Here is an 18,469-nt window from a genome sequence, read left to right on the forward strand (position 1 = left end):
GAAAAGCAAGACACTTGAATCCTTAAATGTAAATATAAGCTGTGATCACTGCAGACTTCTTAGTAAGAATAAAAACTAACTCTCACTCAGGGGAGGGAGTGTAATAACTACTGTCAAAGGCTTAGGCAGAGGGGTCTATTCCTAGAAGATACTAAGAGAATGTTGTATCAGAGGGGTAGCCGTGTTAGTCTGAATCTGTAAAAAGCAACAGAGGGTCCTGTGGCACCTTTGAGACTAACAGAAGTATTGGGAGATAAGCTTTTGTGGGTAAGAACCTCACTTCTTCAGATGCAAGCCAAGAGAATGTTGGCTCTACAGTAAATATCATAGGGAAAACATAGGAGAACAGGAGATTGACCGGAGAATCGCACCATCACCAGGAAAAGGCAGGTCTACATGACTGGGGACTCCTTACTGAGAAGAATAGACAGGCCTGTAACCAGAGCTGATCCAGAGAACAGAAGGGTATGCTGTCTGCCGGGTGCTAAGATACGGGATGTGGACCTGCGGCTGAAGAGGATCCTAATGGGAGTGGGAAAGAGTCCACTGATTGTCCTTCATGTGGGAACAAATGATACGGCTAGATTCTAGCTGGACTGTATCCAGGGAGACTATGCCAGGATGGGGAAGACGCTTAAGGAAATTGAGTCTCAGGTGATCGTCAGTGGGATTCTGCTGTTCCTAGAGAAGGGCAACAAAGGTGTAACAAGATTAGGACGATCAACAGATGTCTCAGGCAGTGGTGCTATAAGGAGGGCTTAGGGATCTATGGACACTGGGAAGCAGTCATGGACAGAGGACTGTTCTCTCGGGATGGACTTCACCTGGGTAGGGAGGGAAATAGACTTTTAGGTTGGAGACTGGCACAACTGATTAAGAGAGCTTTAAACTAGGAATTTGGGGGAGATGGTTGGGAGATGTCCAGGTAATCTCCATGCTGGATTTTAACATTGAGAGGGAAGAAAACGAAGTAAGAAAGGATACAGCTGTGGGCAGGAGAATGGACATAAGGAGGAAGGGTAGTGTAGATACCGTTCTAATAGGTGATACTGATGGTAGAATGTCTGTGCCTAATCGGGTAAAGAATGTGAGCGAAGGCAAACAGCAAAAATTAAGATATTTGTACACCAATGTGAGGGGCCTAGGTTACAAAATGGAGGAACTAGAGTTACTGGTGCAGGAAGTGAAACCAGATATTATAGGGATAACAGAAACATGGTGGAATAGTAGTCATGTTGGAGTACAGGTATTGAAGGGTATGTGCTGTTTAGAAAAGACAGAGATAAAGGCAAAGGTGGTGGAGTAGCATTGTATATCAATGATGAGGTAGACTGAAAAGAAATAAGAAGGGATGGAATGGATAAGACAGAGTCTGTCTGGGCAAAAATCACATTGGGGAAGAAAGCTACTAGAGCCTCCCCTGGGATAGTGCTTGGGGTGTGCTATAGACCACCGGTATCTGATTTGGATATGAATGGGGACCTCTTTAATGTTTCTAATGAAGTAAATACTAATGGGAACTGTGTGAGCATGGGAGACTTTAACTTCCCAGATATAGACTGGAGGACAAGTGCTAGTAATAATAATAGGGCTCAGATTTTCCTGGATGCGATAGCTGATGGATTCCTTCACCAAGTAGTTGCTGAACCAACAAGAGGGGATGCCATTTTAGATTTGGTTTTGGTGAGTAGTGAGGACCTCATCGAATAAATGGTTGTAGGGGACAACCTTGGTTCAAGCAATCATGAGCTAATTCAGTTCAATGGAAGGATAAACAAAAATAGATCTGTGACTAGGGTTTTTGATTTCAAAAGGGCTAACTTTAAAAAATTAAGGAAATTAGTTAGGGAAGTGGATTGGACTGAAGAACTTGTGGATCTAAAGGCGGAGGAGGCCTGGAATTACTTCAAGTCAAAGTTGCAGAAACTATCAGAAGCCTGCATCCAAGAAAGGGGAATTGTAGACCAAGCTGGATAAGCAAGCATCTCAGAGAGGTGATTAAGAAAAAGCAGAAAGCCTACAGGAATGGAAGATGGGAGGGATCAGCAAGGAAAGCTACCTTATTGAGGTCAGAACATGTAGGTATAAAGTGAGAAAGGCCAAAAGCCATGTAGAGTTGGACCGTGCAAAGGGAATTAAAACCAATAGTAAAAGGTTCTATAGCCATAAAAATAAGAAAAAAAAACAAAGAAAGAAGAAGTGGGACCGCTAAACACTGAGCATGGAGTGGAGGTTAAGGATAATCTACGCATGGCCCAATATCTAAACAAATACTTTGCCTCTGTCTTTAATGAGACAAATGAGGAGCTTAGGGATAATGGTAGGATGACAAATGGGAATGAGGATATGGAGGTAGATATTGTGATGGGTTGGATCACAGAAACCCCTTTGGGGCTGCCAACTGATGTGCCAAGACAACTTCTGTCCCTATTTCCCCTGCTAGCTTGGGACTGCAGCACCCTGTCTTGTTGAGCCAGACACGCCAGTTTGCTCCAACACAGACCCAGGGTCTGAACCACGTGCACCAAAGCTGCAGACTTAACTGAAAGCAACTTAAGAAGTGTTCCTGTCTTTAACACTCAGATGCCCAACTCCCAATGGGGTCCAAACCCCGAATAAATCCGTTTTACCTTGTATTAAAGCTTATACAGGGTAAATTCATAAATTGTTCGCCCTCTATAACACTGATAGAGAGATATGCACAGTTGTTTGCCCACCCAGGTATTAATACATACTCTGGGTTAATTAATAAGTAAAAAGTGATTTTATTAAATACAGAAAGTAGGATTTAAGTGGGTTCCAGGTAATAGCAGATAGAACAAAGTGAATTAACAAGCAAAATAAAATAGAACACGCAAGTCTGTGTCTAAGAAAACTAAATACAGATAAAAACCTCACCCGGTAAGCTTCCTTTTACAGACTAGTCTCCTTCTAGTCTGGGTCCAGCAATCACTCACATCCCTTGTAGTTACTGTCCTTTGTTTCAGTTTCTTTCAGGTATCCTTGGGGTGGAGAGGCTATCTCTTTAGCCAGCTGAAGACAAAATGGAGGGGTCTTCCACAGGCTTAAATAGACTTTCTCTTGTGAGTGGAGACCCCCTCCTCTCTCCTATGCAAAGTCCAGCTTCAAGATGGAGTTTTGGAGTCACATGGGCAAGTCACATGTCCATGCATGACTTAGTTTTTACAGGCAGCAGCCATTGCTTACCTGCAATCTTGAAGGTCCTCATGTAGACTTCTTATGTGGATTGGAGCCTTCCAAGATCCATTGTCACTTAAGTGCTTCTTGATTGGGCACTTAATTTGCACATTCCTTTCTCAAGAAGCTGACCAAATGCTTTACAAAGGCTACTTAAAAATCAACCCAGTACACAGCCAATATTCATAACTTCGAATACAAAAATTATACATGCATACAAATAGGATTAATAGATTCAGTAGATTATAACCTTTAAAGAGAGATATTACATGGCATATGTAGCATAAAACATATTCTAGTTATGTCATATATACATTCATAAGCATATTTCCATAAAGCCTTATGGGGGGCACCGTCACAGATATTACTACATCCGAGGTAGAAGCCAAACTCAAACAGCTTAATGGGACTAAATCAGGGGGCCCAGATAATCTTCATCCAAGAATATTAAAGGAACTGACACATGAAATTGCAAGCCCATTAGCAAGAATTTTTAATGAATCTGTAAATTCAGGGGTTGTACCGTATGACTGGAGAATTGCTAACATATTTCCTATTTTTAAGAAAGGAAAAAAAAAAGTGATCCGGGTAACTACAGGCCTGTTAGTTTGACGTGTAGTATGCAAGGTCTTGGAAAAAATTTTGAAGGAGAAAGTAGTTAAGGACATTGAGGTCAGTGGTAATTGGGACAAAATACAACATGGTTTTACAAAAGGTAGATCGTACCAAACCAACCTGATCTCCTTCTTTGAGAAGATAACAGATTTCTTAGACAAAGGAAATGCAGTGGATCTAATTTACCTCGATTTCAGTAAGGCGTTTGATACGGTTCCACATGGGGAATTATTAGCTAAATTGGAAAAGATGGGGATCAATATGAAAATTGAAAGATGGATAAGGAACTGGTTAAAGGGGAGACTACAACAGGTCATACTGAAAGGTGAACTGTCAGGCTGGAGGGAGGTTACTAATGGATCAGGGATCAGTTTTGGGACCAATCTTATTTAATCTTTTTATTACTGACCTTGGCATAAAAAGTGGGAATGTGCTAATAAAGTCTGCACAATAAAGATGACACAAAGCTGGGAGCTATTGCTAATACAGAAAAGGACTGGGATATCATAAGGAAGATCTGGATGACCTTACAAACTGGAGTAATAGTAATAGGATGAAAATTAATAGTGAAAAGTGCAAGGTCATGCATTTAGGGATTAATAACAAGATTTTTTTTTTATAAGCTGGGGATGCATCAGTTGGAAGTAACAGAGGAGGAGAAGGACCTTGGAGTATTGGTTGATCACAGGATGACTATGAGCTGCCAATGTGATATTGCCGCAAAAAAAGCTAATGTGGTCTTGGGATGCATCAGGGGAGGTATTTCCAGTAAAGATAAGGAGGTGTTAGTACCGTTATACAAGGCACTGGTGAGACCTCATCTGGAATACTGTGTTCAGTTCTGGTCTCCCATGTTTAAGAAGGATGAATTCAAACTGGAACAGGTACAGAGAAGGGCTACTAGGAATGGAAAACCTGTCTTATGAAAAAAGAAGAACAGGAGTACTTGTGGCACCTTAGAGACTAACAAATTTATTAGAGCATAAGCTTTCGTGGACTACAGCCCACTTCTTCGGATGCATATAGAATGGAACATATATTGAGGAGATATATATACACACATATAGAGAGCATAAACAGGTGGGAGTTGTCTTACCAACTCTGAGAGGCCAATTAATTAAGAGAAAAAAAAAAACTTTTGAAGTGATAATCAAGCCCAGTACAGACAGTTTGATAAGAAGTGTGAGAATACTTACAAGGGGAGATAGAGTCAATGTTTGTAATGGCTCAGCCATTCCCAGTCCTTATTCAAACCGGAGCTGATTGTGTCTAGTTTGCATATCAATTCTAGCTCAGCAGTCTCTCTTTGGAGTCTGTTTTTGAAGTTTTTCTGTTGTAATATAGCCACCCGCAGGTCTGTCACTGAATGACCAGACAGGTTAAAGTGTTCTCCCACTGGTTTTTGAGTATTTTGATTCCTGATGTCAGATTTGTGTCCATTAATTCTTTTGCGTAGAGACTGTCCGGTTTGGCCAATGTACATGGCAGAGGGGCATTGCTGGCACATGATGGCATATATCACATTGGTAGATGTGCAGGTGAACGAGCCCCTGATGGTATGGCTGATGTGATTAGGTCCTATGATGATGTCACTTGAATAGATATGTGGACAGAGTTGGCATCGGGGTTTGTTACAAGGATAGGTTCCTGGGTTAGTGGTTTTGTTCAGTGATGTGTGGTTGCTGGTGAGTATTTGCTTTAGGTTGGGGGGGTTGTCTGTAAGCGAGGACAGGTCTGTCTCCCAAGATCTGTGAGAGTAAAGGATCATCTTTCAGGATAGGTTGTAGATCTCTGATGATGCGCTGGAGAGGTTTTAGTTGGGGGCTGAAGGTGACAGCTAGTGGTGTTCTGTTATTTTCTTTGTTGGGCCTGTCTTGTAGGACTGGGCTAGCTTGATTATCACTTCAAAAGTTTTTTTTTCTCTTAATTAATTGGCCTCTCAGAGTTGGTAAGACAACTCCCACCTGTTTATGCTCTCTGTATGTGTGTATATATATCTCCTCAATATATGTTCCATTCTATATGCATCCGAAGAAGTGGGCTGTAGTCCACGAAAGCTTATGCTCTAATAAATTTGTTAGTCTCCATGGTGCCACAAGTACTCCTGTTCTTCTTTTTGCGGATACAGACTAACACGGCTGTTACTCTGAAACCTGTCTTATGAAAGGAGACTCAAAGAGCTTGGCTTGTTTAGCCTAACCAAAAGAAGGCTGAGAGGAGATATGATTCCTCTCTATAAATATATCAAAGGAATAAATACCAGAGAGGGAGAGGAATTATTTAAGATCAGTACCAATTTGGACACAAGAACAAATGGATATAAACTGGTCATCAGGAAGTTTAGACTTGAAATTAGATGAAGGTTGCTAACCATCAGAGGAGTGAAGTTCTGGAACAGCCTTCCAAGGGGAGCAGTGGGGGCAAAAGACATATCTGGCTTCCAGACTAAGCTTGATAAGTTTATGGAGGGGATGGTATGATGGGATAGCCTAATTTTGGCAATTAATTGATCTTTGACCATTAGCAGTAAATATGTCCAATGGCCTATGAAGGGATGTTAGATGGAGTCGGATCTGAGTTACTACAGAGAATTCTTTCCTAGGTGTCTGGCTGGTGAATCTTGCCCACATGCTCAGGGTTTAGCTGATCACCATATTTGGGGTCGGGAAGGAATTTTCCTCCAGGGCGGATTGGCAGGGACCCTGGGGGGTTTTCGCATTCCTCTGCAGCGTGGGGCATGAGTCACTTGCTGGAGGATTCTCTGCACCTTGAAGTCTTTAAACCATGATTTGAGGACTTCAGTAGCTCAGACATAGATTAGGGGTTTGATACAGGAGTGGGTGAGTGAGATTCTGTGCTGCGTTGTGCAGGAGGTCAGACTAGATGATCATAATGGTCCCTTCTGACCTTAAAGTCTATGATTCTATGAACTGCATCATGACAGGGAACTCTGGATTACAGCCATGAAGAGCATTCATTGTCACCTTTCTTTTTTGTTGGCTTAGAAACAAAGAGTGTCCCACATGTCGTAAAAAGCTTGTTTCTAAAAGATCACTGAGACCAGATCCGAATTTTGATGCTCTCATCAGTAAAATTTACCCAAGTCGTGATGAATATGAGGCTCATCAAGAGAGAGTTCTAGCAAGAATCAGTAAGCACAATAACCAGCAAGCTCTGAGCCACAGCATTGAGGAAGGATTAAAGATTCAAGCAATGAACAGGTATGGAGCTCTGAAGGTGGGTTGTTTGTGTTATTGTAACAACTTAAAATTCAAAGCAAACTAAACCATAAAAACTTTGAGTGCTTGCTCATGTCGATTCCATTCTAGGTGTGCGCACGCCCATGTGTGCAGCCGTCGGAGATTTTTGCCTCAGCGGTATCCGTAGGGTAGGCTGTAGTGTCCTCTGGAGTGCCGCACCCATGCATCGGTATACTAGGTGCTGCTGGCCCTATGCCCTCTCAGTTCCTTCTTACCGCCCATGGTGGTTAGTTGCAGCGCCTTTCCCTTGCCTCGCAAGGGCTAGTGGTTCTTCTACTTCAGTCTTCAAGCCTTAAGACTTTGTAAATAGCTTGTTTACAGTCGTTAGTTAATAAGTAGTTGTTAAGTAGTGTAGTTAGAGATAGAGTCCCAGCAGGGACTTCGCCCCAGGTGGGACATGCCCCGATCTCCGGGTTTTAAGCCCTGCTCTAACTGTAACAGGCCTATGCCTGTTAGTGAACCCCATAGCAGCTGCCTCAAATGCTTGGGGGAATCACATGTGAAGGAGAAGAACTGTATCCCTGATGAGGCCACAGCACGCCTGGTGGCTGAGCTTTGTGACTTTGTCCTCGCCCACAACCACTTCAGATTTGGGGACAACTTATACCTTCAAGTCAGTGGCACTGCTATTGGTATCCGCATGGCCCCACAGTATGCCAACATTTTTATGGCTGACTTAGAACAACGCTTCCTCAGCTCTCGTCCCCTAGTGCCCCTCCTCTACTTGCACTGCATTGATGACATCTTCATCATATGGACCCACGGAAAGGAGGCCCTTGAAGAATTCCACCTGGACTTCAACAATTTCCACCCCACCTTCAACCTCAGCCTGGACCAGTCCACACAAGAGATCCACTTCCTGAACACTACAGTGCAAATAAGTGATGGTCACATAAACACCACCCTATACCGCAAACCTACTGACCGCTATACGTACCTACATGCCTCCAGCTTCCATCCAAGACACATGACGCGATCCATTGTCTACAGCCAAGCCCTAAGATACAACCGAATTTGCTCCAACCCCTCAGACAGAGACAAATGCCTACAAGATCTTTATCAAGCATTCGTAAACTACAATACCCACCTGGGGAAGTGAGGAAACAGATTGACAGAGCAAGACGGGTACCCAGAAATCACCTACTACAGGACAGGCCCAACAAGGACAATAACAGAACATCACATACAGCCCCCAGCTAAAACCTCTCCAGCGCATTATCCATGATCTACAACCTATCCTGGAAAATGATCCTTCACTCTCACAGACCTTGGGAGGCAGGCCAGTCCTTGCTTACAGACAACCTCCCAACCTGAAGCAAATACTCACCAGCAACTACACACCACACCACAGAAACACCAACCCAGGAACCAATCCCTGTAGCAAACCTTGTTGCCTACTCTGTCCCCATATCTACTCTGGCGACACCATCAGAGGACCCAACCGCATCAGCCACACCATCAAGGGCTCATTCACCTGCACATCCACTAACGTTATATATGCCATCATGTGCCAGCAATGCCCCTCTGCCATGTACATTGGCCAAACTGGACAGTCCCTCCACAAAAGAATAAATGGACACAAATCGGACATCAGGAATGGTAACGTACATAAGCCAGTAAGTTAACACTTCAATCTCCCTGGTCATTCTATTACAGATTTAAAAGTCACTATCATTGAACAAAAAAACTTCAGAAACAGACTTCGAAGAGAAACAGCAGAACTAAAATTCATTTGCAAATTTAACACCATTAATCTGGGCTTGAATAGGGACTGGGAGTGGCTGGCTCATTACAGAAGTAGCTTTTCCTCTCCTGGAATTGACACCTCCTCATCCATTATTGGGAGTGGACTACATCTACCCTGATTGAATTGGCCTTGTCAACACTGGTTCTCCACTTGTGAAGTAACTCTGTGCTCTCCATGTTTCAGTATATAATGCCTGCATCTGTAACTTTCACTCTATGCATCCGAAGAAGTGAGGTTTTTACCCACGAAAGCTTATGCCCAAATAAATCTGTTAGTCTTTAAGGTGCCACCAGACTCCTTGTTGTTTATGTGAAGGAGAAGTGTCGCATCTGTAAGAACTTTCGTCCCACAACTCAGAAAGGGCAAGACATCTGTTTGAGGGCCCTCCTCCTGGAGGCTGTTCTCTGCCTGGTGTCCAAGCCTTCCTGGCCAGACTCTGCCCCGAGCACCTCAGCCTTGGTGCGCAGTGCACCTCCGGCACCAGTATCTAAGAAGAGGTCAAAGAAGTGACTCCCTGGCACCAAGCAAGAAGGGCAAAGGACCCAATTCAGGCCAACAGTCCACACAGAGCCACATGGATATGCCCCCCCCGATAGGGCCCTCTAGCCTGCACAGGGATCTGCCACTGATTCCAGGAGGTGGTAAGGAACCCAGACACCTCCCGGCCAAAGGGTTTGAATATTTGTGTACCCACCCTCCTCCGGGCTCGCTGATCGTCTCGGTGGCCAACGAGAAGGACAGATAAGGGCAAACCAGTTTGACCCTCAAGAATAAAGAGGCCAAGACACTGGACCTTTTTGGGAGAAAGATTTATTTGACGGCCAGCCTTCAATTCTGGGTGGCCAACCATCAGGCTCTCTTGTAGAAGTATAACTTCAACTTATGGGACTTTCTTCATAAATTCAGGGACTCACTGCCCCAGGACTCAGCCCAGGAATTCAGGGCCCTGGTGGAGGAGAATACAATGGATGCAAGGTGCTCCATCCAAATAGCGTGGGACGTGGCCGATTGAGCAGCTACGGTGGTCGCGGTGGTCATGAGGAGCAGCTCCTGGCTTCAGACCACTGGCCTGTCCCACGAGATGCAGGCCTTAATCCAGGATCTTTCCTTTGATGGGAATGGTCTCTTCACAGGACAGACTGACCCGAGGCTGCATGGACTGAAGGATACTCAGCCACCCTTTGCTTGCTGAGTCTGCATATGCTGCAGTTGATGAGGAAGCAGTTCCAGCCACTCCCACCGCTAAGGCCTTGGCAGCCTCGACAGGGGCCTGTGATGAGAAGGGATAGAGACACAAGATTTGGTCATCGCCGACTTTCCTTCTCCCACTTCCCTGTGCAATCCCGGTCCATCGAAGCCTCTTGGGGTGAGAAGTGCTCATTTTTGAGGATGGGCTCAAGAGTGATGCCCCAGTCAACTCCCTGGATCTGCCTTGTTCTTTCCTCAACCCTCATTGTCCCTACAGTTTGGCCTGGTCATGGGTCACCTCAGACCATTGGGTACTAGACATTGTATCTCAGGGCTACACCCTGCAATTCTTGGCTGCCTCCCACCTTCCCTGTCCCTCTTCAGGGACCCGTCTCACAAGCAACTCATCATTCAAGAGGTTGAGAACCTCATGCAACTGGGGGCAGTGGAGGAGGTCTCCTGGGATGTGAGGGGAAAAGGATTCTAATTCCTGTTATTTCCTATTTCCTAACTCTGAAAGAGAAAGGGGGTCTAAGACCCATTCTGGACCTGCAGCGCCTCAACAAGTCGCTCAAGAACTTGAAGTTACACATGGTCTCCCTGGCCTCCGTCATCCCCTCCCTAGATGTGGGAGACTAGTACGCCGCCCTCGATCTGAAGAATGCCTATTTCCATATCTGCATCTTCCAAGGTCACAGACAATTCCTTCATTTTGTGGTGGGCGGGCGCCATTTCCAGTTCACGGCGCTGCCCTTTGACCTCTCATCTGCCACGAGGGTGTTTACAAAATGTATGGCACCAGTGGCTGCTTACCTCAGGCGCCGAGTGGTTCAGGTCTGCCCATATCTCAATTTGCTCATCAAGGGCAGATCTTGGGAACAGGTGCAGAGGAGCCTCGATCTGGTTCATTCCACCCACCGCAAGTGGGCCTATTGGTAAACAAAAAGAAATCGACCTTAAGGCTGGTGCAATGACTAGAGTTCATTGGGGCGGTTCTCGACTCCACACGAGCCAGAGCCTTCCTTCCGGAGGTGTGTTTCCAGGCTATGTCGGACCTGATCTTCTATATGAAAAACTACTCACTCACCACTGCTCACACCTGGGCCACATGGCTGCATGAATGTACGTGGTCCAGAATGCCCGGATCCATCTCCAACCAAAGCAGGCGTGGTTGGCGTCGGTCTACATCCCCAATAGACATGCTGTAGACCAGGTGGTCCGGGTGCCGGTTCACATCCAATCATTCCTGGATTGGTGGTTGAGCCCCGAATCGGTGTTGGAGGAAGTTCCCTTCACAACCCCCGACCCTGGTTTCTGATGCCTTAGACCTGGGTTGGGGAACCGACCTGGGCAAGCTCAGCACACAGGCCACTGCTCGTGGGACGATCTGTCCCTTCACATAAACATCAGAGAGCTCAAAGCAGTTTGCCTGGCCTGCCAGGCTTTCCTGCCCCACATGAAGGGCAAGGTGGTGCAGGTCCTGACAGACAATACTGCAGTGATGGATTATATCAACAGGTATGGTGGAGCCAGGTCATCAGCCCTTTGCCAAGAAGCTTTCCACCTGTAGGGCTTCTGTGTGCAGCATGCCGTCCATCTGGTGACCATGCATCTGCCCAGGGCCAAGAACGTGGTAGCGCATCGCCTTAGCAGGACCTTCTCGTCTCCCCATAAGCGGTCGATCTACCTGGAGGTGGTCAGTTTGATCTTCCAGAGGTGGGGACTCCCCAGGTGGATCTGTTCGCATCTTATCAGAATGGGAAATGTCACGTGTTCTGCTTGTTCTGGGGATTGGACAGGGGCCCCGTCAGACACCTTTCTGTTCCCATGGTCGGGGGCTCTGATGTATGCCTTCCCACTGGTGCTGCTAATCCACAAGGTTCTTATGAAGATCAAATAGGACAAGGCGAAGGTGATCCTGATTGCTGTCGAGGCCACACAGGAGCTCTGGTTCGGCATGTTGATGCCCCTTTTGGTAGCTGTCCCACTGCAGCTACCTCTCTGGCTGGACCTGCTGTCCCAGAACCACCGCAGTCTTCTGCATCTGAACCTGGTGGCACTGCACTTGACAGCATGGCTAACTGCTGAGGAATGGGAATGCTCAGCCTGGGTCCAACAGGTCTTGTTGGGTAGCAGAAAGCCCTCCACCAGAGCAACCTACCTGGCCAAGTGGAAAACGTTTGTGCTGGGCCTCAGACCGGGGTATTCGGGCTGAGCAGTCCTCGCTGCAGGCGATCCTGGACTATCTCTGCCCCTCAAGCTCCAGGCATTTCCCTGTCATCGATCAAAGTCCACTTGGCCACTATTTCAACTTTCCACTCTCCACTCCAGGGCAGGTTGGTCTTTGCTCATGACATGACAGTCCGTTTTTTGAAATGTGTGGAGCGTCTCTTCCCACATGTCAGGGATCCCATCCCTCCTGGGACCTGAATCTCATGTTGTTGTGGCTCATGGGTCCTCCCTTAGAGCCTCTATCTCCTGCCCCCTTCTCCTCTTCTGGAAAGTTTCTTCCCTGGTTGCAATAATGTCCACCCGTAGGGTCTCTGAGATCAGGGCACTTACTTCAGAGCCACCCTATACAATGCTCTACAAGGACAAGGTCCAACTGCATCCGCATCCTACGTTCGTGCCGAAGGTAGTTTTACAATTTCAAACCGGTCAAGACATATACTTACCTATCTTCTTTCCAAAGCTTCATAAATTGTAAGAGGAGTGCAAATTGCATACCCTGGACATCAGGAGGGTGCTTGCCTTCTACATCAACAGGACCAAGGTGTTTTGTAAGTCAACATAGTTGTTTGTTGTGGTGGCAGACAGGATGAAAGATCGCCCAATGTCGGTGCAGAGGATTTGATCCTGGATCACAACCTGCATCCATTACTGCTATGACCTGGCAAAAGTGCCTCCACTGGTGTCTGTGACTGCCCACTCGACTTTGGCGCAGGCATCGTTTGCAGACTTCCCGGCCCAGGTACCGATTCATGATATCTTGCAGGGCCACGATCTGGTCATCTGTCCACCTGTTTACATTTCATACGCTCACCCAGTAAGCCTGAGACAATGCTAGCTTTGGTAGAGCTGTGTTGCAAGCTACACAGCCGTGAACTCCGAGCCTGCCACCAGGGATATTGCTTGTGAGTTACCTAGAATGGCCATGACATGAGCAAGCACTCTAAAAAGAAAAAACAGTTACCTACCTTTTGTAATTGTTGTTCTTCGAGATGTGTTGCTCATGTTCATTCCATTACCCTCCCTCCTGTCCCTCTGTCGGAGTTGCCAGAAAGAAGGCACGGAGAGGGCGTATGGTTGGCAGCGCCTAATATACCCATGCATGGTATATTAGGTCAGCTGTAGCACCCTCTTTACAGATACCACTGAGGCAAAAATCTCCTGCCATGCACATGGGCTTGCACATGCCTAGAATGGAATGGACATGAGCAACACCTCTTGAAGAACAACAGTTATGAAAGGTAGGTAAACGTTTTTTTCCAGATACTTTTTATCAGAGTCTTAAAGTAAAATTTCCTACCTCTTGACCAGCAATTTGAGTTCCTGTATCACTTCCCAAACTCTCCATGACAGCCAAATATTAGGCTTCACAAATTAGTGATGTTATTGTGTGCAAAAGATGGACCTCAGTATCACAGTAAGAACCCAGGTTGCAAATCAGTAAAAGTATAGGCATCACAGTATTTTTACATGAACATACAGATTCTCAAATAATACAATACAGTGAAATCTGTATAAAGAATCACCCCTTTTGGGCAACCTTGTGTCTGAAGAAAACATCCCTAAGGTACATCTAGATGTTTTAGAATATAATTCTGCTCTGTGTTTATTGAAGGCTGTTCCCCCCCACCCCCAGGTCACCTTGTTAATCTGCTAGTTTTATCAGTTCTTTGATTGGTCCCGTAGAATGAAAAGCATGTCCTACCATAAGGTCTCTACAGTTTTTTAATAATATTGCATAATTTTGTTAATATTTTGTCTTGCAAAATTATACTTGACCTGGGATAAGGGATTTTGTTCTGGTTGGGTAAGTAAAATCTCATTAGTAGGGATTTTTGTTTTTGATTGTCTATTGTCATGGGGGACGGGGGTGAACAGGCAAATAGATCTTGCATTTGGACTGGGACATTTTAATGACATTTTATTTTGCAAGGCTGAAAGGCATATATAGAATTTCTCAGCTTGCTGTAGCACTATATTTAAGCCTAAAAGAGAAACAATTTGTATAAATAAATTATAGAATAAAATGTGCTTGAAACTCACACTGGTGGTACAGATATTATTACTCTTTCACAGTGCTCAAAGTAACTAATATGGTGGCATACATATGGGATTATATTTAGATAAAAGAACTAAGAACAGGGTGGCATAAACAATTGTAGCTCATTAATATTTTGGCAATGCATTATTAAATCTAATACAATTAAATATGTAATGTTTGGAAACATAGTATACAGTGTCCTTTACAGGTTGCTCAGTTTTCCAATCTGTCGTGGATGGGAAGGTGCAAATATACTATTCTGATATATAACAATTTTACCTAAAAGGTGTGTGTTGCGAGGAAACATAGTAATGTAGAGAAAAGAACCTGCAGTCTTGTGTGAAAATAATTATTGACCTGTGTTGCCAAAGGCCTTCTGCTACAATAAATTTTTGGAAAAATATAAGCTATTAAACTGTATGGGATATTTCTATAAGAATCTATTTAAGAATTTATACTTTTTAAAACAAAGTTTTTCATGTGTACAATATGCGTGCAAAGAAAAGAAAATCCTTTTTATAGCTTCAGTGCCAGAACAAAATATTTAAGCATAGTTGCTTTATGGAAAAGAATTTTACAAAAATTCATTGTTGTTGAACATATAACTGATAATTGCTATGAAATGTTGGTGCCTTTAAATATGCTTACTATAACACCCTCTGTGTGTGACTGATTATAGACAATTGAAAAAAATTGTTTGAGAGATACTGTGTGAGCCAGCATGTGAAAATTTAAAGAAATTTGATTAATTCTGAATGCTGATTAGCTGCTGAGGAAATCACTTTTATTTACATATATCTTCAAACAGGCTACAACGAGGCAAGAAACAACAGATTGAGAATGGCAGTGGAGCAGAGGATAATGGTGACAGTTCACACTGTAGCAATGATTCAACACACAGCAACCAGGAAGCAGGGCCTAGTAACAAAAGAACCAAAACATCAGATGATTCTGGGCTAGAATTGGACAATAACAATACAACTGTGGCAATAGACCCAGTAATGGACGGTGCTAGTGAAATAGAGCTAGTCTTCAGGCCCCATCCTACACTCATGGAGAATGATGACAGTGCACAGACCAGGTAAATATCTTCAACATTTTGTAATCATTTTCTTACTGTTACTTAATATGTTGTTTCTTCAGGCTTTTTTAAATCAAATGAAGACATTTCTTCTCTAGTTACACCTTGTCCTGTTGAACTGAATGCACTTTCTCCATAGGGTAGCCAATTATTTTTGTTCATATTTTATAGTATCATAGTCTGTTTTAACCCTTTGATTGCAGAAAAAGTTCCTAACAGTTAAGAACACACCTCTGTTCTTGGTTAACAGCATTTTAAGACCACAGATGATTTTAGATTCCAGTCCCTCCTCACTCCTTTTGAAAATATGTATATAAAAATAAGCCTTATGTAAGCGTTAGAGCGTAACTGAATGGATCAACATGTGAATTCCTTTGTCTTTGGAAATTGGGAAAGAAGAGTGAAATTTCTCAAAAGTGGCTCAGGAGCACAAGTCCCATTAAAAGTGAATCTCACCCTAAATTCTGTGTAATGTCCAGATCCATGCTCATAAGTTCTGGTATCTACAGTATGCAGGTTTGTACACCTCTACCTCGATATAATATTGTCCTTGGGAGCCAAAAAATCTTACCGCGTTATAGGTGAAACTGCATTATATCGAACTTGCTTTGATCCACCAGAGTGCCCAGCCCCCCCCCCCCCCCCCCCCCCCGGAGCGCTGCTTTACCGTGTTATATCCGAATTCGTGTTATATCGGGTCACGTTATATCGGGGTAGAGGTGTATTTTTTTCTAGAGTTTCCTGAAAAATCTGGAACCTTCTTTCTTACTCCTCTTCAGCACGAGAGCTTTCTCATGGGTTCTAGAAAATTACAACATCCCAGGCCATTTGGCACTTTTGAAAATCTCACTCTTTGGTTTAGATTTCCAGAGAATGAGGAGTCAATGAAGAGTAGCTAGGTAGGACAAGGAAAGAGGTCACAGCGCATGCCAAGTATCCAATTCTTGTCCATTGAATTGATGTCACACATCTGTGTTCAGAGGATTTGAGCACTCCAGAATATTTACTTTTTTTTAAAATGTCTCACACGATCAGTTAATTCAGGCAGATGACAAAGTAGTAATCTTTCCTATCCACAAGTAGAGTGGGAGCCTGTGGAAGAGGAGAGTGAAAGAGGTGTGAGGACTTCTTTCCTTGTTCAGTAAATTGCTTCTTTTGTATCTTGAGAGAAAACTTTGAGGCACTCTGTACTCTTCACGTACAAGTTTGTTTACTTTTACATATGAAGCTTATCTAGTGCCTTTTTCTGCACAAGTGATTCAAATATGTTTGGTTGTCTTTGTTGCTACTGTTGCAGATATATAAAGACCTCGGGCAATGCCACAGTTGATCACTTGTCTAAGTACTTAGCTGTGAGGTTGGCTTTGGAGGAACTTCGGAGCAAAGGAGAGTCAAACCAGATGAATCTTGACACAGCCAGTGAGAAGCAGTACACAATTTACATTGCTACGGCCAATGGCCAGTACACTGTGAGTAGTTGATCTGGTTGATACTCTATCTAATTTAGAAATGTTTAGACCCAACAATACTACAACTTGAAGGCATAATGGATTTGTTATCCTATTGTGATTGGTTTGGATTCTGTCTATAAATTGGTCTATGGATTGTATTCATAATCCATTTTTAAAAGCATAGCACCAGCACTATTTGCTGTGACGTTTTAGGCAAAAGTCTGTTCTGTAGCGATTGCATACAGCAAAAGCATTGATAGTAGAAAAGGAGTGGCATGTAAATGTGCGGATGCTCTGGGAACAATCCCCTGAGCTAGGGTAAATGGTGTGGCTCCATTGACATCATTGGGATTTTATCAATTTATGCCAGCTGAAGATATGGCTCTTTATTTTATAGGTAAAAATTTAGGAGGAAAAAAGTGGTACTTTGATTTGAGGACTTGCTTATTGAGAATGTCCTTCATTGCCCAACGGTGGTAGCACTTCCTAGCCAAATTCAGTCTGGCTTTTTATCAGTGTGAGGCACATCTATTGATATAAAGTCAAATTCACACATAAGTAGTATTTCAGACAGGCAAATATTAAATGAGCACAATCCACAAAAATTCAGTCAAAATACAATACAGTAGTTAGCTAGATGAATACTCAGTAACACTAGCTATTTTAAATTCCTGCCAGTCTTACTAATTCAAGAAAGGTTTAGCGATTCTGCAGGTAAAAAAGTGAAATACATTGGACTTCAGCCCCAAATTCCACCCCATCCCACCTCCCATTTGTAATGCTGGGAGAGGGGTAGCAGCGCACATACTCTGGGGATGCCTCAATTTCCTTTCTAGGGCAATCTGTAGTCACGTTTGAAAGATTTCTGAAAAAGATTTTCAGAGATTTTCAGGCATATTGGTGGATAATCCCCTGACTGATAACTGGGAGATGCATACTCTACTGCCAGGAGCACATGATATCATAAAGTTGCTCAAAAGCCACATTAGCAGAGGCCCAGCGAGGTGGCTGCAAGACTCCTGGTCCAGTGGGAAACAAAGGGCTTAATTGCAGATGATGCTTTCTGTAGCGAACTCCCTGCTCATCCTATTGGAATGACCCAAGTTCACGTCTCCCACAGCCCCTTCGTGCAGGTTCTTCCACAGGAAGAGGAAGCTTGGCTCACTGCATTTTAGCTTTTCATAAAGTCAGACTGTTGGTAGGGAAGCGGAGGCCTGACCTCAGGTCTTGGTGCATAAATTAAAAGTGAAACTTCGAGCTTATTTCTTTGCTTTCAAGGTCCTGCATAGTTCTCTCCCTCCTTACTTATCCACCTATGTTGCTCTGCACATCATGCAGGCTTCCCCATCCATCAGTGATGCCAACCTCTACACATCATTTGTCTGTTTCTCCCAAAAACCCACCATCATACACCCAGCACACCAAAAATTCATTGTTCCAGTAACAGTTTGGATAGATCGTGATGACGGTCATCCTCTGATCACTTTGCTGCTTGTTGAGTCTCCTTGCCCCTGTTCTTGTCTATTTGTTTTTCTTGTTAGCATGCAAGCTCTTAGGAAAAGAGATCATGATTTCTTGTGTTTGGAAAGCAACTAGCACATTGTTTGGTGCTACTGGGCAGGGGTGGGGTAGAAATACACCCCCTGCAAAAAAAGCATA

The 18,469-nt window shown here is 44.0% G+C and overlaps 1 protein-coding gene across 1 annotated transcript in view; it reads left to right on the plus strand.

The window, feature by feature from the left end:
- The window catches only part of RNF2 (ring finger protein 2), a 49,287-nt gene that overhangs the window by 28,203 nt on the left and 2,615 nt on the right, over nucleotides 1–18,469 (plus strand). The window contains exons 4-6 of the mRNA XM_034780406.1: nucleotides 6,819–7,034; nucleotides 15,087–15,359; nucleotides 16,657–16,828. Coding sequence (XP_034636297.1) covers nucleotides 6,819–7,034; nucleotides 15,087–15,359; nucleotides 16,657–16,828 — 661 coding nt within the window. The remainder of the gene's footprint in view (nucleotides 1–6,818; nucleotides 7,035–15,086; nucleotides 15,360–16,656; nucleotides 16,829–18,469) is intronic.

Source organism: Trachemys scripta, chromosome 8 (genome assembly GCF_013100865.1).
Source record: "Trachemys scripta elegans isolate TJP31775 chromosome 8, CAS_Tse_1.0, whole genome shotgun sequence".
NCBI classification, from domain to species: domain Eukaryota; kingdom Metazoa; phylum Chordata; order Testudines; family Emydidae; genus Trachemys; species Trachemys scripta.